Raw genomic sequence first — 25,012 nt, 5'->3', positions numbered from 1 at the left:
ACGGGCGGGGGGGGCGGGGGGGCTGCGCGCGCAGGGAGCCCCGCCCCCCCACCCCGTGCCCCCCCTCCCCCACCCTGCCCTCCCCCACCCTGCCCCCCCCTCCCCCCCCCGTTGCCAGGCAGATTTGGGACACCCCCGGCCCCGCCCCCTGCCCCGGCCTGGGGCGCAGCCTTAGTTGGGTTTTTTTTTAATTTTAAAATCTTTAAACTAATGATTGACAGCCGCGCCGGCCTATAGAAAGAGGGGATGCCGGCCCCGCGGCCAATCGCCGCGAGGAGGCAGCGGTGGCCCCGCCCGCGTAGTAAGCAGGGAGGTGGAAAAGGCGCGGTTTGGTTTTGATTGACGGGCGGCTTGGCCAATCGGCGGCGCAGCCCCGCGGGGCGCGCCTCGCCCCTGCTGTGCGGCCGGAAAGAGGCGCGGTGTGGGTTTGATTGATCGCTGAAGCGCCCAATAGGAGGCAGCGTGCGGCCGGCGGCAGCCAATGGGGGCGCGTTCCGCGGGAGGGGGCGGGGCGGCGGGGCCGTTTCGCGGGCCGCTCCCGGGGCGGGCGCGCCGCCCTTATCCGCCCGCGCAGGCCGCGCCGGGGCCGCAGATAGGGCGGGCGGGGCCGGCACCGGGAGACACCGGGGAGGCACCGGGAGGCATCGGGGAGACACCGGGGAGACACCGGGGAGGCACCGGGGAGGCATCGGGGAGACACCGGGGAGGCACCGGGAGGCATCGGGGAGACACCGGGGAGACACCGGGGAGGCACCGGGGAGACACCGGGGAGGCACCGGGGCCGGCACCGGGGAGGCACCGGGGAGGCACCGGGGCCGGCACCGGGGCCGACACCGGGGCGGCACCGGGGCGGCACCGGGGCCGGTTCTGCGGGCGGGGATGGCGGGGAGCGGCCCCGGGAGGCGCCGCGGGGCCGGGAGCGGGAAGGGCCCGGGCCCGGTGCTGCCGGGGCACGGGAGAGCCCCGGGGCCGCGGCGGGGCTGAGCCGCCCGGGCCGGCCCGGCTGCGGCGCCGGGATCGTTCCCGGTGGGATCTGGGATCGTTCCCGGTGGGATCTGGGATCGTTCCCATTGGGATTTAACCCCGGGATCCTTCCCGGTGGGATCTGGGATTATTCCATTGGGATTTAACCCTGGGATCGTTCCCGGTGGGATCTCGGTCATTCCCGGTGGGATCTGGGATCGTTCCCGGTGGGATCTGGGATCATTCCCACTGGGATTTAACCCCGGGATCCTTCCCGGTGGGATCGTTCCTGGTGGGATTTGGGATCATTCCCACTGGGATCCGGGATTATTCCATTGCATTTAACCCTGGGATCCTTCCCGGTGGGATCTGGGATCGTTCCCACTGGGATTTAACCCTGGGATCCTTCCCGGGGTGGGATTTGGGATCATTCCCACTGGAATTTAACCCTGGGGTCCCTCCCACTGGGATTGGGATCATTTCCATTAGGATTTAACGCTGGGATCATTCCCACTGGGATTTGGGATCATTCCCATTGGGATTTGGAATCGTTCCCGCTGGGATTTGGGATCGTTCCCATTGGGATTTGGGATCATTCCCACTGGGATTCGGGATCGTTCCCACTGGGATTTGGGATCGTTCCCATTGGGATTTGGGATTGTTCCCGCTGGGATTTGGGATCATTCCCATTGGGATTTGGGATCGTTCCCATTGGGATTTGGGATCGTTCCCATTGGGATTTGGGATCGTTCCCATTGGGATTTGGGATCATTCCCATTGGGATTTGGGATCGTTCCCACTGGGATTTGGGGTCGTTCCCGCTGGGATTTGGGATCATTCCCACTGGGATTTGGGATCGTTCCCATTGGGATTTGGGATCATTCCCATTGGGATTTGGGGTCGTTCCCGCTGGGATTTGGGATCATTCCCACTGGGATTTGGGATCGGCTCCGTTTGGTTGGAATTTCCCACAGGAATGAGAGAAAAATCTGGGAACGAACCCCAATTCCAGGCGCTGGGAGCACCCCTGGAATCCGGAGTTATCCCGGAATTCTGGCAGCTCCAGCGGGAAATCCGGGGAAAAGTTCCGCCACAGAGCCGGGAATTCCCAGCTCCGGAGAAAAGTGGGATTTGGGGAATTTTGGGGGGGATTTCTTGGAGATTTTTTAGGATTTTTCATGATTTTTTGGAGAAATTTTTAGGGGATTTTCTGGGAAGATTTTTTGGGAATATTTGGGGGATTTTTGAGGATTTTTTGGAGGAATTTTTGGGGATTTTTTTGGAATTGTGGGGGGAATTTATGGGGATTTTGGAGCTGTTTTGGGGATTTTTTGGGGGGGATTCTTTGGGAATGGGATCCAGAGGGAAAACAGCTGCAGGCTCTGGACAGAAATCCCATTTTTTTTAAGCTGTCCACACCAGGGATGGGATTTTAGGGAGAAATCCCGGCCATTAATCCTGATTTCCAGGATTTTGTGCTCATTTCTCCAGAGAATTCCATGATTTTAGGAAGCAAAACTCTCAATGAAACCAACCTGCAGAGAAAATCCTGGATTTTCCCGTTTTCCTCCAAAATCCCCAGGAATTCCAGCTCCTCCTTCCCAGCTCTGCTCCATGGACAAAAAAAGAAGGAAAAACTGCCACGAAAAGCTATTAAATAATTTAATATACAATGGTAAAAAGCTCTGTACATGGGAATTTCCGTGGGGAATTCGGGAATTCCGGAGGAGCCCCCGGGATTCCCGCGGGATTTTCCGGCCGGTTCACCCATTCTGAGGGATTTGCACGGGAGATTGAAGGCGGAAAATTGGGGATTTTTGGGAATTCTGCTCCTTCCTCGGCGGCTCCAGGGGTGGGAACGGCGCTTTTCCCCCAGAAAATTCCCTGGGGAATTCCCAAAGCTCGGCCCCAACCGCAGCTCTCCAGAATTGGGATTTTTTCCCCCATTTTTTTTCCGAGTTTTTCCCAAAGTTTTTGGGATTTGGCCGCCCTGGAAGTGCTCAAGTCCAGGTGGGAGCAGCCTGGAATAGTGGAAGTGTCCCTGCCCTGGGATTGGGATCATCCCGAGGCTTTTCCAGCCCAAAATTTGGGATTTGGATCCCAACATTCCAAGCGGAATTGGAAATTCAGAATATCGGGCCTGAAATTCCAGAATATTCTGGAACATTCCGGAGTTAGAAAGGGAAAATTTGGATTTCCTGGATGGGATTCGGAATTTTCAGCCTTTCCCAACGCAGGAAAATTCCAAGGAAAAAGATTCCAAGGAATTGGTGAGCCCCAGAGGAGATAAAAACTGGGAATATGCTTCCCAAAAACCTCAAAAACTGGGAAAACTCCCCCAGTTCCTGATGAAAATCCCCAGATCCCAAAATTCCTGGGATGGTTCTGTCTCGGTGGGATCCCAAAAAAACCCTCGGGAGCCTCTGGAATTTCCCACACGAATTCCAGCCCTGCATTCAGGCTGGAAAATCCCCGGATTTGTGAATTTTTTGGGATTTTTTCCCGGTTTTTTTTGAGTTCCAACGGCACCAAGAGTTTTGGTTAATCCCCAAAAAAATCCGTAATAAAAACTCCCAATCCTCAATCCCCAAGAATTCCAGGGATTTCCAGGTCCTCTGGAGTTTTCCAAGAGAATCAGAACCTGGATTTCCATGGGGGAAAAAAAAGAAAAAAACAACCTGGAAAATCCCAAATTTTTGGGAACGGGACAAAAAAACCTCATCCCTGGAATGAATCCCAGAGGGAAAAACTGAGGAATTTCAGTGGAAAAAATTCCTTGCTCTGGAAAAAGGTGGGATTTGGGAAGGAAAAATGCTGGGAATGAGGGAATTTTAAAGGGATTTTAAGGGAATTTTAAGGTTCCTTCCCCATCCATTGGGATTCAAAATTCCCAAAAATCTCTTGGAAGTTCCAGGGCTTTGGTTTTCCTCTCTCCAAGAATTCCAGAGTTCTTTTCCCTCCCCCTTTCCCAAAAAACTGGAGGAATTCCAACTGGGAAAAACAACTTGATTCCACCCCAGGCACTGCTGGGATCCTGGAAAAAACTTCCAGCTTTTTTCTGGGATTCAGCATTCCCAGATTTCTGGGAAATCCAAAAAAAACTGGGCTAAAACCAGGGAGTTTAACCTGGACAAGGGAACTTTGTGCCAAGGGCAAGGCTGGAATTCCATCCCAAACTTCTGGATCAGGATTATTCCCAGGATTTGGGAATCCTTAAGGCACGGCTGGTGCCTCCAGCCTGGAAAAATTTGGGATCAGCAGGAAAATTCCGGATTTTTCCCAATGCCAACGGCGTGGGGAAGAGCTGTGGCTGCGGGAGGGACATCCCAGGAAATCCCGGATTTCCTCCTTCCCAAAAAAAATGGGAATTTCCCCTCAGGGGAATTCCAGCTGGGAATCCAATCCATGATTTCCTCATCCCAATTATCCCCGAGGATTCGGAGCTTCCCACTGGAATTCCCAGCCTTTCCTGGGAATTCCCTCCAGGATCAAACCTTGGGATTCACCTGGACATTCCCACCGGGAAAAGAGCTCCGGAGGCTCCGGGCATCCTGGAAAATTCCTGGCTTCTTCTCGCTACCAGGAGGAATTCCGAAGCTTTTCCAAGGATTTGTTTTGTTTCTTTTCCCAAGATTTTGACGCTTTCCCCCCCCCCCCGCCCCCCTGGGATGTTGTTGGTGGATATCCTGGAGTTTTCCTGGAGTTTTCCTGGAGTTTTCCTGGAGTTTTCCTGGAATTCACAGCAGGCTGGCCAGGCTGGTGGTGGGGCCGTTCTGGGCCTGGAACTGGACTGGGGGGGGTCCATCCGTCCACTGCAAGGGAAAAACGGGATCAGAATCCCGGGGAAAATTCCCAGAAAATTCCCTCGGCATCGTGGCATTCCCAGGAAAACCCTAACCCTCCCCCAGGGATCCGAAATTCCAACCCCACATCCCGCTGGGATTCGGTTTTCAAGGGGGTTTTTTGGGATTTCAAAGCCAAAATCCCAGGAAAAATGGGAGAAGTTCCCTCGGGATCACGGAATTCCCAGGGAATCCCACATTCCACCAGGGAATCCTGCTGGGATTCGGTTTTCCAGGATTTGGGTTTTTTGGGGTTTTTTTTTGGTATTTCAAAGCCAAAATCCCACTGGGAAGGGTTTGGATGATCTGGAGGGAAGAAAATCCCAACTTTGGCTGTGACAGCACTGAAAAAACCCGTCAAAAATCCCGTTATTCCCGGGCATATCCCGATTTCCTACGGGATATTTTCCCTGGGAATGGCAATTCCAGGATTCCAGGGATTGGGAGGGATCGGGATGACGCCGAGGGAGGAAAATCCCAACTGTGGATGGGACAGCACTAAAAAAAAACCCATTAAAAAAAGCTGTGCAAATGAGGTGAAGGGTCCTTTTTGCCCCGGGAATGTCGGGAATGTCGGGAATTCCGGGAATTCCGGGAATTACCGTGATCAGGTTGTGCTCGGGGAGGCTGCAGGCCTCGATGTGATCCTGCAGCAGCTGCTGCGAGAAGTTCTGGTGCATCTGGGCGGCCTCGTGGGCATCCATGGCATTGCCACACGCCTTGTTCAGGTCTGGGAACGCGGAAAAATCCCGGGATTTGTCCCATTCCCACCTCAGGGAAATCCCGGGATTTGTCCCCTTCTCGCCCCGGGGAAATCCCGGGATTCGTCCCCTTCCCGCCTCAGAGAAATCCCGGGATTTGTCCCCTTCCCGCCTCGGAGAAATCCCGGGATTTGTCCCCTTCCCGCCTCAGAGAAATCCCGGGATTTGTCCCCTTCCCGCCTCCGAGAAATCCCGGGATTTGTCCCATTCCCACCTCAGAGAAATCCCGGGATTTGGCCCCTTCCCGCCTCAGGGAAATCCCGGGATTTGGCCCCTTCCCGCCTCGGGAAAATCCCGGGATTTGTCCCCTTCCCGCCTCAGAGAAATCCCGGGATTTGGCCCCTTCCCGCCTCGGGGAAATCCCGGGATTTGGCCCCTTCCCGCCTCGGGAAAATCCCGGGATTTGTCCCCTTCCCGCCTCAGAGAAATCCCGGGATTTGTCCCCTTCCCGCCTCGGGGAAATCCCGGGATTTGTCCCCTTCCCGCCTCGGGGAAATCCCGGGATTTGGCCCCTTCCCGCCTCGGGGAAATCCCGGGATTTGGCCCCTTCCCGCCTTGGAAAAATCCCGGGATTTGTCCCCTTCCCGCCTCGGAGCCGCCCCCATCCCAAAATCCCTGCCCTGGGTCCGGGTTCCGTGCCAAAATTCCCTCTGGCTCAGGCTAAACCTGCTCCGAAAGCTCCACGGAAATCCCAGATTTTTCCCCAATTCCCAACTCCTGGCAGCACCCAAATCCCAGGGATTGCCTGGATTGGGATTTTTTTGGGGCTTTCCAGCCTCATCTGGTGAGGCTGAAGGTGGAAAAATCCTGGGATTTATCCCATTCCCACCTCAAAACCGCCCTCATCCCAAAAATCCTGCCCTGCGTTTGGGGGCTGCACCAAAATCCCAAGGATTCCCTGGGATTGCAGGGAATAAAATCCCAAAATTGCCAGGGATCCCCTGGGATGAGAAGGAATAAAATCCCAAGATTTCTAAAGGTTCCTTGGGATTGTAGGGAAACGGATTCCCAAGGATCCCAAAGCTCCCCTGGAGCTGCACATTCCCACCCCTGGGATAATCCCCCAATTCCCACCCTTCCCAAGGCTCTATCCCAGTTTTTTGTGGACACTGAATTCCCCTGGAGTTACAAATTCCCGTTCCCCCACAACCCTGGGATAATTCCCACTTTCTCCCAAGGCTGTATCCCAGTTTTTATGGATCCCAAAGCCCCTGGAGCTGCAATTCCCATTCCCCCACAACCCTGGGATAATTCCCACATTTTCCCCAGCATTCCCACCCTCCCAAAGGCTCTTTCCCAGTTTTCCAGGATAATCCCTGATCCCAAACCACCCCTGGAGCTGCCCATTCCCATTCCCCCTCTCCCAAATGCTCTATCCCAGTTTTTTTATGGATCCCGAGTTCCCCTGGAGCCGCCCATTCCCATTCCCATTCCCATTCCCATTCCCATTCCCATTCCCATTCCCACTCCCATTCCCCCTCTCCCAAATGCTCTATCCCAGTTTTTTTATGGATCCCGAGTTCCCCTGGAGCCGCCCATTCCCATTCCCCCACAACCCTGGGATAATTCCCCCTCTCCCCAATGCTCTATCCCAGTTTTTGTGGATCCCGAGTTCCCCTGGAGCTGCCCATTCCCATTCCCATTCCCATTCCCATTCCCCCTCTCCCAAATGCTCTATCCCAGTTTTTGTGGATCCCGAGCTCCGTGGAGCCGCCCATTCCCATTCCCATTCCCATTCCCATTCCCATTCCCATTCCCATTTCCCTTTTCCCCATTCCCATTCCCATTCCCATTCCCATTCCCATTTCCCTTTTCCCCATTCCCATTTCCCTTTTCCCCATTCCCATTCCCATTCCCATTCCCATTCCCATTCCCATTCCCATTCCCATTCCCATTCCCATTTCCCTTTTCCCCATTCCCATTCCCATTTCCCTTTTCCCCATTCCCATTCCCATTCCCATTCCCATTCCCATTCCCATTCCCCCTCTCCCCCAGGCTCTATCCCAGTTTTTGTGGATCCCGAGCCGCCCGATCCCGGCTTTACCCCGGAGCAGGGCGGAGGACCAGAGCTGCACCGACATGTCCGGGATCTTGCTGGCCAGCTGCATGGCCGGCACCACCATGTTGTTGCTTTCCTGGGAAAAGAGCGGCAAGGGAAAGGGAAAAACTGGGAATTGGGGAATTTCCCCTGCCCCTTCCAGCAGGGATCGAGCGGAAATGACGGAAAATTCCCGGTGGGAAACTGGGTTTTTGTGGCTGTGATCGATGGGGAGGGGAGGGAGGAAAGTGCTGCAGATTCCCAAGGATTTCTTGGGATTGAAGGCAGTAAAATCCCAAAATTCCCAAGGAATCCGTGGTGTGGAAGGGAATAAAAGCCCAGAATTCCCAGGGGTTCCCTGGGATGGAAAGGAATCAGATGCCAAGGATTTCCTGGGATGGAAAGGAATAAAATCCCAAGATTCCTAAAGATTCCTTGGGATGGAAGGGAATAGCAGTCCCAAGAATTCCTTAGGATTTCCGGGGAATAAAACCCCAAGATTCCCAAGGATTCCCTGGGATGGAAAGGAATAAAATCCCATTTTTCCCAGGCACATCCTGATTTTCTCTGGGAGTTTCTCAGGGATTTTTTGGGATTTGTTCTGGGAATGCCAATTGCAGGATTCCAGGGATTCAGAGGGATTGGGATGATGCAGTGGGAAGAAAATCCAAAATTTGGATGCGACAGCCCTAAAAAACCCTTTAAAAATCCCATTTTTCCCAGGCCCATCCGGATTTCCCCCGGGATTTGCCCTGGGATTTCCTCCGGGATGCTTCTGGCGGTTTCTGGGAATGCCCATTCCAGGATTCTGAGGATTAGGATGATGCAGAGGGAAGAAAATCCAAAATTTGGATGCGACAGCCCTAAAAAACCCTTTAAAAATCCCATTCCTCCAAAGCACATCCTGATTTCCTTTGGGATTTTCTCAGGAATTTTTTTGGTGGGAATTCCTGGGAATGCCCATTCCAGGATTCTGAGGATTGGGATGATGCAGAGGGAAGAAAATCCCAAATTTGGATGCAACAGCCCTAAAAAACCCTTTAAAAATCCCATTTTTCCCAGGCCCATCCGGATTTCCTTTGGAATTTCCTCCAGGATTTTTAGTGGGAATTTCTGGGAATGCCCATTCCAGGATTCTGAGGATTGGGATGATGCAGAGGGAAGAAAACCCCAAATTTGGATGCAACAGCCCTAAAAATCCCTTTAAAATCCCATTTTTCCCAGGCCCATCTGGATTTCCTTTGGAATTTCTTCCGGGATTTTTAGTGGGAATTTCTGAGAATGCCAATTCCAGGATTCTGGGGATTGGGATGATGCAGTGGGAAGAAAATCCAAAATTTGGATGCAACAGCCCTAAAAAACCCTTTAAAAATCCCATTTTTCCCAGGCCCATCCGGATTTCCTTTGGGATTTCCTCCGGGATGATTTCTGGGGGTTTCTGAGAATGCCAATTCCAGGATTCTGGGGATTGAGATGATGCAGAAGGAAGAAAATCCCAAATTTGGATGCGACAGCCGTAAAAATCCCTTTAAAAATCCCATTTTCCCCAGGCCCATCCGGATTTCCTTTGGAATTTCCTCCGGGATTTTTTTAGTGGGAATTCCTGGGAATGCCCATTCCAGGATTCTGGGGATTGGGATGATGCAGAGGGAAGAAAACCCCAAATTTGGATGCGACAGCCCTAAAAATCCCTTTAAAAATCCCGTTTTCCCCAGGCCCATCCGGATTTCCTTTGGGATTTCCTCCAGGATGATTTCTGGGGGTTTCTGGGAATGCCAATTTGAGGACTCCAGGGACTGGGATGATGCAGAGGGAAGAAAATCCCAAATTTGGATGCAACAGCCCTAAAAAACCCTTTAAAAATCCCGTTTTTCCCAGGCCCATCCGGATTTCCTTTGGGATTTCCTCCGGGATTTTTTTGGTGGGAATTTCTGGGAATGCCCATTCCAGGATTCTGAGGATTAGGATGATGCAGAGGGAAGAAAACCCCAAATTTGGATGCGACAGCCCTAAAAATCCCTTTAAAATCCCATTTTTCCCAGGCCCATCCGGATTTCCTTTGGAATTTCTTCCGGGATTTTTAGTGGGAATTTCTGAGAATGCCAATTCCAGGATTCTGGGGATTGGGATGATGCAGAGGGAAGAAAATTCCAAATTTGGATGCGACAGCCCTAAAAATCCCTTTAAAAATCCCGTTTTTCCCAGGCCCATCCGGATTTCCCCCGGGATTTCCTCCGGGATATTTTTAGTGGGAATTCCTGGGAATGCCCATTCCAGGATTCTGAGGATTGGGATGATGCAGTGGGAAGAAAACCCCAAATTTGGATGCGACAACCCTAAAAATCCCTTTAAAATCCCATTTTTCCCAGGCCCATCCGGATTTCCTTTGGAATTTCCTCCGGGATGATTTCTGGGGGTTTCTGAGAATGCCAATTCCAGGACTCCAGGGACTGGGATGATGCAGAGGGAAGAAAACCCCAAATTTGGATGCGACAGCCCTAAAAATCCCTTTAAAATCCCATTTTTCCCAGGCCCATCCGGATTTCCTTTGGGATTTCCTCCGGGATTTTTTTGGTGGGAATTTCTGGGAATGCCCATTCCAGGATTCTGAGGATTGGGATGATGCAGAGGGAAGAAAACCCCAAATTTGGATGCGACAGCTCTAAAAATCCCTTTAAAAATCCCATTTTTCTCAGGCCCATCCGGATTTCCCCCGGGATTTCCTCTGGAATTTCCCCGGGATGGCCCCGGATGCTGCGGGGGCTCCCGGGAATGCCCATCCCGGGATCCCGGCTCACCCTGTGGTTGCCCAGCACGTAGAAGATGTGGCCCAGCAGCACCAGCGAGCACGCCGTCAGCCGGTTCAGGTCCTCGGCGTTCGACATCTTCAGCGTCTCCCGCAGGAAGCGCCTGGAAAAGCGGGAACGCCGGGAAAGGCGGCGTGGGGGTGGCTCCCGGGAAAGGCGATTCCCGAGTTTCTGCTTGGATTGGGATCTTGGAAGGTGCGGAGCCTCGGGACGAGAGGCCGCGAGGCTCCCCAGGGTTCCGCGGCATTGCAGGGGTTAAAATCTCAGGATTTGGGGAATAAAATTCCCTGGAAAACTGGAATTCCCTTCCTTGGGATTGCAGGCATTAAAACCCCAAGATTCCCAAGGATTTCAGGTATTAAAATCCCAAGATTCCCAAGGATTTCAGGGAATAAAACCCCAAGGATTCCAGGTATTAAAACCCCAAGATTCCCAAGGATTGCAGGGAATAAGATCCCAAAATTCCCTGGGATTGCAGGGAATAACATTCCCAACATTCCCTGGGATTGCAGGGAATAATTTTCCCAAGATTCCCAAGGATTGCAGGGAATAACTTTCCCAAGATCCCAATGATTCCCAAGGATTCATGGGAATAACTTTCCCAACATTCCCTGGGATTGCAGGGAATAACTTTCCCAAGATTCTCTGGGATTGCAGGGAATAATTTTCCCAAGATTCCCTGGGATTGCAGGGAATAACTTTCCCAAGATTCCCAACGATTCCAGGGATGAAAATCCCAAGATTCACAAGGATTCCGGGGAATAACATTCCCAACATTCCCTGGGATTGCAGGGAATGAGATCCCAAGGAGTCCCTGGAATTGCAGGGAATAAAATGCCCAAAATTCCCAAGGATTCACAGGGATAAAAGTCCAAGAGTCCCAAGGATTCCCAAGGATCGCAGGGAAGAACATTCCCAAGGATTCCTTAGGACTGAAGAGAACAAGCTCCCAAGACTCCCAAGGATTTATACACACTGCAGGGAATAAAATCCCAAGGATTCCCTGGGATTGCAGGGAATGACGTTCCCAGGATTCCCGAGGAAGGAGCTCAATCCCCACCACATCCCCCAGCCAATCCAGGAGGAATCCGTGGGAATGGGATGGGGGTGAAGCCTTGGCATTCCCTCTGCCATCCCAAAAAGCCAGGCTGAGTTTTCCCACAGTTTTTCCCAGTTTTTCCCACATTTTCCCAGGGCTGGGACTCACTTGGCCTCGTTGTATCTTCCCTGGAAAAAGGAGAAGAGCCCTCGGATGTAGAACGCTGCGGCCCGGAGACAGTGGGAGCTATGGAAAAAAAACCCACGGATACCTCAGGATCCCACCCCAATTCCCAGGAATTCCAGCCCAAAATCCAGCTCCCAAGCACAATATTCCATTTCCGCCCCATCCCGAGTTTTCCCTTGGAGTTAGGTTGGGTTTTTCCCCCTGATCTGTTGAAAATCCTGCTGCAAATCCGTCATTCCCAGCCCGGGATGTTGGGATTTGCTGGAATTCTCACCTCACTGGGAAGTTGTGGTCGGGATTTATCCTTTCCAATAAACTGTAGAGCTGGAAAATGGGAGAGGAAAAGGGAAAATGGATTTTCCAAGGAAAAACCAACACCAAAACACTGAAATCCACCCCAACCAACCCAAGTTCATCCCAATATTGGGAATTTTAGGCTTGCTTTGATCCCAAAAATCAAAGTTTTATCCCAAACCTCCTCCAACTGCACCGCATTTCCTGGATAATCATATTCCCAAGGAAAACTTGGAGCTGGTGGATCTGATAATGAATTTGATATTGGATTCTATTGATATAGAATTGAATTAAAGAATTAACAATTTTTAAAGCTGTTTTTTTGCTTCTCAATGGTTTTTCCCCAATTTTGTGTGCAGGAAGCAAAATTCCTGGGGAGAATCTTCCCAAGGCAAATCCCTGAGGGGTCTGGGAGGGTGAAAATAGAGAATTTTGGGAATAAAACAGCAAAACTCAGGAGCAGATCCCTATTTTTTGGTTATTTCTGTGATGCCCCCAAACTGCTGGATATGGAAAATTATGGAAAATGATGGAAAATGGATGGAAAATGAAGCCAAGGGGTTGAATGACACATGAAAGAGTAAAACTTCATTCCAATGGGAAGAATTCTGGGAATAATTTAGAATATTTGGAATTTTCCAGACGATTCCTCAGGAATTCCCAATCCCTGATGAAGGAGCTGCTGCCAGCAAGGTTGGATGGCAAAAATTCCCAGAAAAAGGCAAATCCCAGGAATTTTCTCCACAGAAAAAGGGGATTTCTCATTCCCCTCATGAAGGAGCTGCTGCCAGCAAGGCCCTGATGGGAAAAACACCCAGATAAAACCAAATCCTGGGATTTTTTCCCAGAAAAACTGGGATTTCTCATTCCCCTCATGAAGGAGCTGCTGCCAGCAAGGTCTGGATGGCAAAAATTCCCAGGAAAACACAAATTCCAGGAATTTTCTCCACAGAAAACTGGGATTTCTCATTCCCCTCATGAAGGAGCTGCTGCCAGCAAGGCCCTGATGGAAAAAATGCCCAGGAAAAGGCAAATCCCAGGAATTTTCTCCACAGAAAGTTGAGATTTCTCACTCCCCTCATGAACAGGCTGCTGCCAGCAAGGTCTGGATGGCAAAAATTCCCAGGAAAAGGCAAATCCCAGGAATTTTCTCCACAGAAAAAGGGGATTTCTCACTTCCTGATGAAGGAGCTGCTGCCAGCAAGACCCTGATGGGAAAAACACCCAGATAAAACCAAATCCTAGGAATTTTCTCCACAGAAAGTTGCAATTTCTCACTCCCTCATGAACTGGCTGCTGCCAGCAAGGTCTGGATGGCAAAAATTCCCAGGAAAAGGCAAATCCCAGGAATTTTCTCCACAGAAAAAGGGGATTTCTCACTCCCCTCATGAAGGAGCTGCTGCCAGAAAGGCCTTAATAGAAAATTCCCAGAAAAACCCAAATCCCAGGAATTTTCTCCACAGAAAGTTGCAATTTCTCACTCCCTCATGAAGGAACTGCTGCCAGCAAGGTCTGGATGGCAAAAATTCCCAGGAAAAGGCAAATCCCAGGAATTTTCTCCACTGAAAAAGGGGATTTCTCACTCCCCTCATGAAGGAGCTGCTGCCAGCAAGGCCCTGATGGCAAAAGCACGCAGGAAAAGGCAAATCCCGGGATTCTGTGCCCAGAAAAGCGGGATTCGGGGAGAGCCCAGCTCACCTCCTGGTGCCGATTCCCCTCCCGGATGTAGACGCTGGCCAGGTTGGTGACAATAAACGCCCACAGCTCCTGGTGGGTTGTGAGCTGGAAAGGAGAAAATTCCCACATATTTCAGCCTTTTCCTCACGATTCATTCATTCCCATTAAAAATTCCTGGCTTAAAAAAAAATCACACGTCGATATTTTGATGAAAATCCCCCCACAATCCAAGGAAAATCATTAATGAGTAATGGAATTAAGGATGGCTTCCCTTCCAAATTCACGTTGCCATCCTCAAGTTTCCACGAGAAAATTTGGGAATAAAATCTCACCCTCAGTGCTGTAGTGAATTGTGCTTCTGCGTTATCCATGCAGTTGACAGAGATGCAGTAGAGACCCTGGAAAAGAAAGGGTATTTTTGGGAATGCAGCCCAAAACATTCCTGAATCCATGGAAATGTTGGGATAAGAGCAGGAAAAAGGGAGCAATGAGTCTCGAGTGTGGGGAAAATCGGGTATTTTCACAAAATGTCCTTTAAAATAAATTATTCATGGGAAAAAAAAAAAAAAAGCTTAATTTAGCTTAAAAAAAGGCTTTCTTAAAATTATGGAAAACTCAGTATTCCCTACAAAAATCCTTCCCCTGCCACAATTCCCACAGAAAACCATCTCCAGTAGGCACAGCTGAAATCCCTGGATTTCCCTTTTTCCAGCTGATTCCTCCCAAATTCCCCCTCCCTTCATGAAGGAACTGCTACCAGGCAAGGCCTTGATGGCAAAAACACCCCGGAAAAGCCAAATCCAGGGAATTTCCTCCACAGAAAAGTGGGATTTTCTCTCCAGGAGCTGCTGGAGCAGCCTGGGATAGTGGGAAGTGCCCCTGCCCCACCCAAGCCATCCTGGAATTCCACTTCCAAAGGGTTTCAAGGCGGGGATGAGCTCCCGCAGCAGTGCAGGATGCAGATCTGTAATTCCCAGGGAATCTCCTCTCTGGAATTCTGTGTGGGATGCAGAATCCCCAGGTTTCACCCCAAAAACTCACCAGGAGCGTGTGCAGCTGGGCAGCGTGGTTGGAGAAGAGCCTGGGGGACTGCTGGCACAGCTGGCAGACCTGGGAAATCTGGGAAAGAACACAATTCCCCGTTTTTCCACCCAAATCCCGCTCCTCGCTCCCCTCATGGATGCAGGGATCGGCTCCAGCATCTCCGGGGCTGGGTGTGAAAAGGGATTTCCTCACATCCCTCCCACATCCCAAATGCTTTGGAATGGTTTCCTCCACCCCCTGGAATTCACGGCCACTCCTGAAGCGCTCCAGATTTTCCAGGAAAAGTGGGATAAAAGCTCCCAAAATCTGGGATTGGGGCGAGTTCCTGGAGACTGGAGCAGGAGGCTGAACCCCTCCCCATTCCCAGCACATTCCCAGTAAAGCTGACAGCAAGGATTGGGTGATCCTGTCCCGGGATGGATCCCCACGATTTTAAAATGATTGGAAAAATGGGAAAAAGAATGTTCAGCTTCCTCTGGAACAGCACAAATCAACCAGGAAAGAGGAGGAAAAGCAGGAATGTGAAAAAATGGGAAACACCTGGACGAGGCAAGGACTGGAAGAGGAAGGGGCCACTCTGGAATGGATGGAATGGGAAAAAAAACACTGGAATCAGCCTGGAATTGCCACCAGGAAGGTGCCAATCCAATCAATTATTGATTATTCCATGATCAATTCCAAAGTGCCCTTAATTAACGTTTTAGAGGAGCCAATCCCACATTTCCCAAGTCCTGAGCCCCACCAAGGCTGGCTGAATCCATGATTACCCCAGCAGGAATTCCCACCTGAGCCCAAAACTGCAATTCCCACATTTTAAAGGCTGTTCCTGCAGGATATTCCCATTTTTTGTGAGCCATTCCCAGGCAGGAAATGCTGGAATTCCCATGTTTTGAATGCTGTTCCTGCAGAATATTCCCATTTTTTGGGGAGCCATTCCCAGCCGGGAAAGGCTGGAATTCCCACATTTTAAAGGCTGTTCCTGCAGAACATTCCCATTTTTTGGGAGCCATTCCCAGGCAAGAAGGGCTGGAATTCCCACGTTACCTCCTGCAGGGCTGTGGCTTTGTGTCCCGTGACCAGCCTGCACATGATGATGTGTTCCAACAGAATCACTTGGAATGAGGACAGGATGGGGCTGCAGTCCAGCACTGGGAAAGGAGCAGGAGCAATTCCATCAGGCATTTGTGGAATGTTTCAAATCCCACCCCAAAAAAAAAAACCACCCAAAAATCTCATTTTTGTACTCCAAAGCCACCACCTGGCCTTAAAATCAGGGGTTTAATCTTGGTTTCAGTCTTAGGCTGACCCAGCAACTCAACCAGGCTGCGGGATGGGTTTAAATGAGGAGCAAATAACGGGATTTTCCAGGATTTTCCTGGAATCCAGCTGAACTCCAAGTCCTTTTTCCTTACTTTTGAGCTTCTCCAGCTGCATGAGGGCTTTGTCCGTGTACTTCTGAGCCTTCTCCAGGTAGCCTGCCTGCATGGAATGCATCACTGTCACCTGCAGGGAAGCACAGCACGCATTACCCACCTGGGCTGCAATTCCCACCTGGGCTGCAATTCCCACAGCGGAAATCCCTGGGAAGTCCTGGAGCACCCCAGGATGGTGGGAGGTGTGACTGAGAGGGTGGGAACAGATTATTTTAAAGTTCCTTCCCACCCCAACCATTCCACAATTCCCAAAATTTGTCTGGGCAGAGAGAGAAGGGCTGGGAATTCACGGAATTCCTCAAATCCCAGATTTTTAATGTCACCAAGGGTCGGAACTGTCTCCAAGAAATGGAACAAAATCCTTCAGCAATTCCAAATCCAGCTCTCCTCAAGCTGATATAATTAAGCCAAAGCGGTTCTGCTTTGTGCAAATGACTCAATTTTCATTTGACTCAGGTATTAATTAATGAATTAATGAGTTATTAATAAATTAATTCCCGTTTCCTGCCTGGAATCTCCTCACACACTGAGCAGCCCCCTCAGCATCACCCCAGGGCCGCTGAGGGGGAAAAAAGCACCAAACAGGTGATAAAATTAAGCCAAAGTGCTTTTCTTTTGTATAAATAACTCAATTTTCATCTAAGTTGGATGTTAAATAATAATTTAATTAATAATTAATTAATTAATCCCCATGTCCAGCCTGGAATCTCCTCACACACTGAGCAGCACCCTCAGCATCACCCCAGGGCCGCTGAAAGGGAAAAAAGCACCAAACAGTTGATAAAATTAAGCCAAAGTGGCTCTGATTTTTACAAATTACTCCATTTCCATTTGAGTCAGGTACTAATTAATAAACAATGTAATAATTAATTAATTAATCCCCGTTTCCAGCCGGGAATCTCCTGACACACTGAGCAGCCCCCTCAGCATCCCCCCAGGGCCCTGCGGGAAAAGCAGCCCAAAGCAGCTCCAAACCCGCTGGCTCCAGAGCGCTCATTAAGGGCAATTAGCAGTAATTAGCTCTCACCAGGTAGACCAGCACACACATGTGCTCCTTGGGCAGCCAGTGGAAGAGGTCGGCGGGGTTGCTGGGCAGGATCTCGTCGTCGTGCAGGGTGGAGATGGTCTGGATGCACTGCTGCAGCTGCTTCAGGCACGGCTTCACGCTCTTCACCTGTGAGCGAGTCCCGCGCGTTCCCTCCGGAATTCCTCACGGCCCTCCGGAATTCCTCACGGCCCTCCGGAATTCCTCACATCCCTGCCTCTGGGATGCTCCGGGAGAGCAATTCCCAACCATTCCCACCAATTCCCAACCATTCCCACCAATTCCCAACCATTCCCACCAATTCCCAACCATTCCCTCCAGAATTCCTCACATCCTGCTGCTGGGATGCTCTGGGAGAGCAATTCCCAACCATTCCCAATGGAATTCCTCACATCCCTACCGCTGGGATGCTCTGGGAGAGCAATTCCCAACCATTCCCACCAATTCCCAGCCATTCCCTCTGGAATTCCTCACATCCCTGCTGCTGGGATGCTCTGGGAGAGCAATTCCCAACCATTCCCACCAATTCCCAGCCATTCCCTCTGGAATTCCTCACATCCCTACTGCTGGGATGCTCTGGGAGAGCAATTCCCAGCCATTCCCTCTGGAATTCCTCACATCCTGCTGCTGGGATGCTCCCTGACCACCAATTCTCAGCCATTCCCAATGGAATTCCTCACATCCCTACTGCTGGGATGCTCTGGGAGAGCAATTCCCAATCATTCCCAGCAATTCCCAATCATTCCCTCTGGAATTCCTCACATTCCTGCCAGAATTCCTCACATCCTGCTGCTGGGATGCTCCGGGAGATCAATTCCCAACCATTCCCAGCAATTCCCAACCATTCCCTCTGGAATTCCTCACATTCCTGCCAGAATTCCTCACATCCTGCTGCTGGGATGCTCCGGGAGAGCAATTCCCAACCATTCCCAGCAATTCCCAACCATTCCCTCTGGAATTCCTCACATCCCTGCCAGAATTCCTCACATCCTGCTGCTGGGATGCTCCGGGAGAGCAATTCCCAACCCTTCCCAGCAATTCCCAGCCATTCCCAATGGAATTCCTCACATCCCTGCCTCTGGGATGCTCCGGGAGAGCAATTCCCAACCATTCCCTCCAGAATTCCTCACATCCTGCTGCTGGGATGCTCCGGGAGAGCAATTCCCAACCATTCCCAGCAATTCCCAACCATTCCCTCTGGAATTCCTCACATCCCTGCCAGAATTCCTCACATCCTGCTGCTGGGATGCTCCGGGAGAGCGATTCCCAACCCTGAAAATCTCATCAGAGACCATACAAAAATATATAAATACACAAAAATATAATGTATATATATATATATATATAAAATATACATACAATTTATGTCTTTGTATATACATATATATATATATATAAATACAAAGATATAAATTGTATGTCTATTATATAAATTTATATAATTTTTACACAATTTACGTAAAAACATAAACGATATAAAAACCTAAGGGACGTCTCTCGACTACCGCGAGCCACGCCATTCGGAACGAAGCCAAGAGGAGCTCGCTTCCATGAAATCCCCCAATCCCGTGGGGCTGTTCCCGTACCTGCCCGGCGTCCAGGTAGTGCGTGACCTGCAGCACCAGGAAGAAGACCCGCAGCGATTCCTTCTGGATGGGGTTGCCCTGCCAGTTCTCCACGATCTGCCCGCACAGCGTCAGCAGCGGGTGCACCTCCTGCAGCTTCCGCTCCATCAGCAGCAGCTGCAGTGCCAGGGGAAAGCGGGAGAATCCCGAGGGAATGGCAGTGCCAGGGGAAAGCGGGAGAATCCCGAGGGAATGGCAGTGCCAGGGGAAAGCGGGAGAATCCCGAGGGAATGGCAGTGCCAGGGGAAAGCGGGAGAATCCCGAGGGAATGGCAGTGCCAGGGGAAACCGGGAGAATCCCGAGGGAATGGCAGTGCCAGGGGACACCGGGAGAATCCCGAGGGAATGGCAGTGCCAGGGGAAAGCAGGAGAATCCCGAGGGAATGGCAGTGCCAGGGGAAAGCGGGAGAATCCCGAGGGAATGGCAGTGCCAGGGGAAAGCGGGAGAATCCCGAGGGAATGGCAGTGCCAGGGGAAAGCGGGAGAATCCCGAGGGAATGGCAGTGCCAGGGGACAGCCGGGAGAATCCCGAGGGAATGGCAGTGCCAGGGGACACCGGGAGAATCCTGAGGGAATGGCAGTGCCAGGGGACAGCCGGGAGAATCCCGAGGGAATGGTAATCCCTCAGGAATGGCAATGCCGAGGGACAGCCGGGAGAATCCCGAGGGAATGGCAACGCCAGGGGAAACCGGGAGAATCCCGAGGGACAGCCGGGAGAATCCCGAGGGAATGGCAGTGCCAGGGGAAACCGGGAGAATCCCGAGGGAATGGCAGTGCCAGGGGACAGCCGGGAGAATCCCGAGGGAATGGCAGTGCCAGGGGACACCGGGAGAATCCCGAGGGACAGCCGGGAGAATCCCGAGGGAATGGTAATCCCTCAGGAATGGCAGTGCCAGGGGACAGCCGGGAGAATCCCGAGGGAATGGCAGTGCCAGGGGACAGCTGGGAGAATCCCGAGGGAATGGCAGTGCCAGGGGAAACCGGGAGAATCCCGAGGGAATGGTAATCCCTCAGGAATGGCAGTGCCAGGGGACAGCCGGGAGAATCCCGAGGGAATGGCAATGCCAGGGGAAACCGGGAGAATCCCGAGGGAATGGCAGTGCCAGGGGACAGCCGGGAGAATCCCGAGGGAATGGCAATCCCGAGGGACAGCCGGGAGAATCCCTCGGGAATGGTAATTCCAAGGGACAGCCGGGAGAATCCTTCGGGAATGGTAATTCCAAGGGAAAGCCGGGAGAATCCCTCAGGAACGGCAATCCCAAGGGAAAGCCGGGAGAATTCCCCAATTCCGGGATTCCCCAATTCCAGGGATTCTCCAATTCCATGGATTCCCCAATACCATGGATTCACCACTTCCATGGATTCCCCAATTCCATAGATTCCCCAATTTCAGGATTCCCCAATTCCAGGATTCTCCAATTCCATGGATTCTCCAGTTCCATAGATTCCCCAATTCCACGGATTCCCCAATTCCATAGATTCCCCAATTCTAGGATTCCCCAATTCAATGGATTCTCCAATTCCAGGATTCTCCAATTCCAGAAATTAGGATTGGAATATTCACCTGATTCCCACCCCTCTCTCCCCCCCCAAAAAAAAAAAAAATCCTCTGGAATTTGCAATTAAACAGGGAATAATTTATTTTAAAAAGATTTGCAACTCACCATCCCCTTGCTGAGCAGAAAGAGAGCTCTGGAATAAAGGAAAATAAAGTTAAATTCCAAAAGAAATTACTCCATCCACAGGAAAAAACAAACAAACAAACCAACAAACCACCAGGAAAAACAAATCTGCCTTTTTCTCCCACTAAAAACAGGGAAAAAGAGAATAAGGGCAGCTGATAGAGGAATTCCCAGGGAATTAGGGGAGGAAATTCCATAGAATTCAGGGAGGAAATCCCAGGAATTCAGGCGGGAAATCCCAGGGAATTCAGGCAGGAAACCCCAGGGGACTCCAAGAAGAAATCCCAGGGAATTCAGGGAGGAAATCCAGGCAGGGAATCCCAGGAAACTTGGGGATGAAATCCCAGGGAATTCAGGGATGGAATCCCAGGGAATTCAGGCGGGAAATCCCAGGGAATTCAGGGATGAAATCCCAGGAACTGAGGCGGGAAATCCCAGGGAATTCAGGGATGGAATCCCAGGAATTCAGGGATGAAATCCCAGGGAACTCAGGGATGAAATCCCAGGGAATTCAGGGATGAAATCCCAGGAATTGAGGCGGGAAATCCCAGGGAACTCAGGGATGAAATCCCAGGAATTGAGGCGGGAAATCCCAGGGAACTCAGGGATGGAATCCCAGGAATTGAGGCGGGAAATCCCAGGGAACTCAGGGATGGAATCCCAGAGAATTCAGGCAGGAAATCCCAGGGAATTCAGGGATGAAATCCCAGGGAATTCAGGCGGGAAATCCCAGGGAATTCAGACGGGAAATCCCAGGAAACTCAGGGATGAAATCCCAGGGAACTCAGGGATAAAATCCCAGGGAATTCAGGGATGGAATCCCAGGAAATTCAGGCGGGAAATCCCAGGGAACTCAGGGATGGAATCCCAGGGAATTCAGGGATGGAATCCCAGGGAACTCAGGGATGGAATCCCAGGGAATTCAGGGATGGAATCCCAGGGAACTCAGGGATGAAATCCCAGGGAACTCAGGGATAAAATCCCAGGGAACTCAGGGATGGAATCCCAGGAATTGAGGCGGGAAATCCCAGGGAATTCAGGGATAAAATCCCAGGGAATTCAGGGATGGAATCCCAGGAAATTCAGGCGGGAAATCCCAGGGAACTCAGGGATGGAATCCCAGGGAATTCAGGGATGGAATCCCAGGGAACTCAGGGATGAAATCCCAGGGAACTCAGGGATGGAATCCCAGGAATTGAGGCGGGAAATCCCAGGGAATTCAGGGATGAAATCCCAGGGAATTCAGGGATGGAATCCCAGGGAATTCAGGGATGGAATCCCAGGGAACTCAGGGATGAAATCCCAGGGAATTCAGGGATGGAATCCCAGGGAACTGAGGCAGGAAATCCCAGGGAACTCAGGGATGAAATCCCAGGGAATTCAGGGATGAAATCCCAGGGAATTCAGGGATGGAATCCCAGGAATTGAGGCGGGAATGCCGGGATCCCTCGGGAATTGTCACCTGGTGTACTCGGAGCCCACCACGCGCGCGTACTCGGCCCCCACGCCCAGCAGGTCACAGGCCGACACCAAATCCTTCTCCAGCGTGTGGAGTTGCTGAAACGGGAATAAAAACAGCCACAAAAACTCAGGGTTTGCTCCATGAATCCCAAGAAAACACCATTATCCCTGGATTTGCAAATTCCTGCTCCTTAAAGGGGTTTCACGCCCGTTTTCCAAAGACGTCTGTGGCGTTTCCAAGGATTTGTCTGAGCCCAGAAGGGTTTTTTTCGCCTTCAAATTCCTAATTAGTGAGAAATTGGTTAAAAATGGCAAAGGGTGAAAATCCAGTGTTGATCAGATCCCAACAGCTCCAAAAAACCCAGGGACTGTCACACTGGAGCAAGAGTTTTCCCAGCAAGAGGAGCCTCCGAGGTGTGCTCCCAAATTTGATCCCGTTCCCAACCCCAGGTGGGAATTCAGGAAGAGAACAAGCTCCAAGGAAATGGGAAAAATGGGAAACTCCAAGGAGAAGAAAAGCTTCGGAGTCCTCAGGATGAACTCCTGGAAAACTAAATATTCCTTAATCCAAAGGGAATTAAAGTTCTTTTTCCATAAATACGCTTCAGCGTGCCTCTATTCCTATAAATATTTTTTAATTTACAAGTATTTTGGAATGTATTCCAAATCAGGAACAAGAATTTTCCTTGGATTCTTTTCCTTGCTCCTTTTCCTGGTTACTTTTCCTACTCCTCCCATCCCACATTAGACATAAAACAACGCTCCCAACCCCAGCAGGATTTGCTCTCCCTGCAAACCCCAAAATGGATTTTCTCCCTCCATCCTTGGAATTCCAGGTCTCCGATTCCCACAGAGTGATCCTGGCCGATTCCTTGATCCAATCCAACACCAACTGCCTTTTCCCTCTCCACTAACGACAAATTTTTAGGAACTAAAGGGATAAAAAGCAGCCGTTTGCAGCAATGTTTTAGGGAACATCAGACTGCAAGGCTTCCAGGCTGCTCTGAAGGGGGATGCAGGATTTTTCCAGGGATTTTTCCCCAGGAATTGCTGCTGCAGGGACTCACGGCCAGCTGGAAGAGCAGCCTGCAGTGCCAGTAGGGAGTCTGCTGGGAGATCTGGATGGCTTTTCGCAGCAGGGGCTTGGCCGTGTCCACGGAATTCTGCAAGGCAAAGAGCCCCAGTCAGCACCCAGCAGCTGGGAATTCCCGGGAAAACCACGGGAATTCCCGGGAAAACCACGGGAATTCCCGGGAAAACCACGCCCGGAGGCGAGGCTGGGAGGGGTCAGAGTGCTGGAAAAAAAAAAGAAAATTAAAGTGGGAGAAGTTTGGGGCTGCTCCGTCCTTGGAATGGCCACGGCAGGGCGGGATGGGACTGGAGAAATCTGGGATTTGGGAGAACTGAAGAAATCTGATAGGAGAAATCTGGGATTTCGGGAGGACTGGAGAAATCTAGGATTTTGGGAAGATTGGAGAAATCTGGGATTTTGGGAAGATTGGAGAAATTTGGGATTTTGAGAGGATTGGAGAAATCTGACAGGAGAAATCTGGGTTTTGGGAGGACTGAAGAAATCTGGGATTTTGGGAAGATTGGAGAAACCTGTGATTTTGGGAGGCCTGGAAAAATCTGGGATTTTGGGAAGATTGGAGAAATCTGTGATTTTGGGAAGATTGGAGATATCTGGGGTTTTGGAGGTTTGGAGAAATCTGGGATTTTGGGAGGTGTCCCTGCACGTGGCAGGGTGGGATTGGATGGGATTTAAGGTCTTTCCAATCCAAACCATTCCAGGATATTCAAAATCCTGAGGGAAATTATGGATTTCCCTCCCTCTCCCCTGCCCGTAAAATTAACATTCGTTTAATAAGGACCCAAAGATTTATTTGGCCAAGCAAAATCCTCTTGCAGTGGGAAACTCTTGCTGCAATTCCAGCAGGAACTCCCTCAGTAAGGAAGGAAAAAAGCCTCTCGTGGCAGAAATGGGATTTTTTCATGGGATTACCCCGTTCCAAGCCCAAATCCGAGGGGCACAGAGGGGTTTTGGGGGGTTCTCTCACCTCCTGGCAGTAGAGCTCCGACAGCAAACTGGCTGCCTCGAACTTCACATCTTCAAACTGGGGGATCTGGCACCAGGGTTAAGGGAAACACAAAATCTGGGTGGGAAAGAGCAGCAAAGCCTCCAAAACCCCTCAGGAAAATGGGGGTGAGAGGGGATTTAAGGTCCCTTCCAACCCAAACCCTGCGGTTCTGTGAAAGCACATTAAAACCACCCATCCCATGCCCCCGTCCCCAGGCCCTTGAGGTGTTCTGGGGGTTTCCTTGGAGCTGTTCCAAGCACGGAGCTTTTCCTGGATCCCGGGAAAAGGATACCTGCTGGGATATCAGCCACTGCAAGAGAACACAGCGGGTTAGGCTGGCACGAACCCCCCCAGCACCGCCTGGCACCCTCCTGCTCCGTGCCCGGAGCCTCCCACCGCCGCCTGCCCTGCTCCTCATCTTCCCCCGCCGCCAGCACCTCTCAGCCGCCCCTCCCGCCTCTCCTCACCTTCTCCAAGAGCCGGAGCCCCGCGCCCACCGCCCCCAGCCGCTGCCCGGTGCCCCCGAGGCCGCCCCAGCGCCGCTCACCGCCTTCTCCAGGTGCCCGCGGGCCTGGTCGCCGTTGCGGGTGTGGTGGTAGAGGACGGAGCCGAGCTGGAGGTGCGTGCGGGCCTCCATGCGGGCCGGGGGCTTGCGGGGCAGCACGGCCTGCAGGCAGTGCACGCACAGCCGCACCTTGGGCGGGCTGGACGTGCGGAAATGCTCGGCCAGGCCCAGCAGCGCCAGGTACCACGACTCGCCCGCGGCCGCGCCGCCGCCCGACCCCGAGCCCGCCGCAGGCCCCGCCGCGCCGCCGCCGCCTCCGGCAGCTCCGCCGCCGCCTCCCGCGCCGCCCGCCGCTCCCGCCGCCTCCCCGGAGCCGCTCCCGCCGCCTCCCGCCGGCTGCGGCGGCTGCTGAGGCGGCGGCGGCTGCTGAGGGGCCGCCGCGCCCGCCGCCACCGCCGCCATCTTGGGGCCGCCGACAACACCGCCGCGGGGCGCGGGGCACGACGGGACTTGGAGTCCGAACGCCGCCGGCG

The 25,012-nt window shown here is 51.9% G+C and overlaps 1 protein-coding gene across 1 annotated transcript; it reads right to left on the bottom strand.

Moving 5' to 3' along the window:
• Nucleotides 1–2,611: 2,611 nt before the first annotated feature.
• MAU2 (MAU2 sister chromatid cohesion factor) lies at nt 2,612–24,941 on the bottom strand. The gene is made up of 19 exons (XM_077788880.1): nt 24,522–24,941; nt 24,267–24,284; nt 23,954–24,019; nt 22,964–23,059; nt 21,898–21,992; nt 20,418–20,445; nt 18,716–18,871; nt 17,112–17,258; nt 16,064–16,154; nt 15,696–15,799; nt 14,649–14,726; nt 13,940–14,005; nt 13,629–13,712; nt 11,911–11,960; nt 11,619–11,696; nt 10,403–10,514; nt 7,611–7,701; nt 5,408–5,535; nt 2,612–4,775 (listed from the first exon to the last, which is right to left on the bottom strand). The coding sequence occupies exons 1-19, from the start codon at nt 24,939–24,941 to the stop codon at nt 4,701–4,703; spliced, it is 1,983 nt and encodes a 660-aa protein (XP_077645006.1). The 3' UTR covers nt 2,612–4,700.
• Nucleotides 24,942–25,012: the final 71 nt, after the last annotated feature.

The sequence above is a fragment of the Lonchura striata genome, chromosome 28, assembly GCF_046129695.1.
Source record: "Lonchura striata isolate bLonStr1 chromosome 28, bLonStr1.mat, whole genome shotgun sequence".
NCBI lineage: Eukaryota > Metazoa > Chordata > Aves > Passeriformes > Estrildidae > Lonchura > Lonchura striata.
Note: the sequence above shows the minus strand (reverse complement) of the source record. Positions and strands in the feature narration are given on the sequence as shown.

What these genes read in the sequence shown, in the direction of transcription:
- MAU2 (XM_077788880.1), bottom strand. Translation starts at nt 24,941, where the DNA reads ATGGCGGCGGTGGCGGCGGGCGCGGCGGCCCCTCAGCAGCCGCCGCCG. An exon ending in GTCCTCCGCCCTGCTCCGGG is followed by an intron (nt 5,536 to 7,610) that starts GTAAAGCCGGGA and finishes CCGCGTTCCCAG; the next exon opens with ACCTGAACAAGGCGTGTGGC. An exon ending in CCGAGCACAACCTGATCACG is followed by an intron (nt 4,776 to 5,407) that starts GTAATTCCCGGA and finishes TTTCCCTTGCAG; the next exon opens with TGGACGGATGGACCCCCCCC.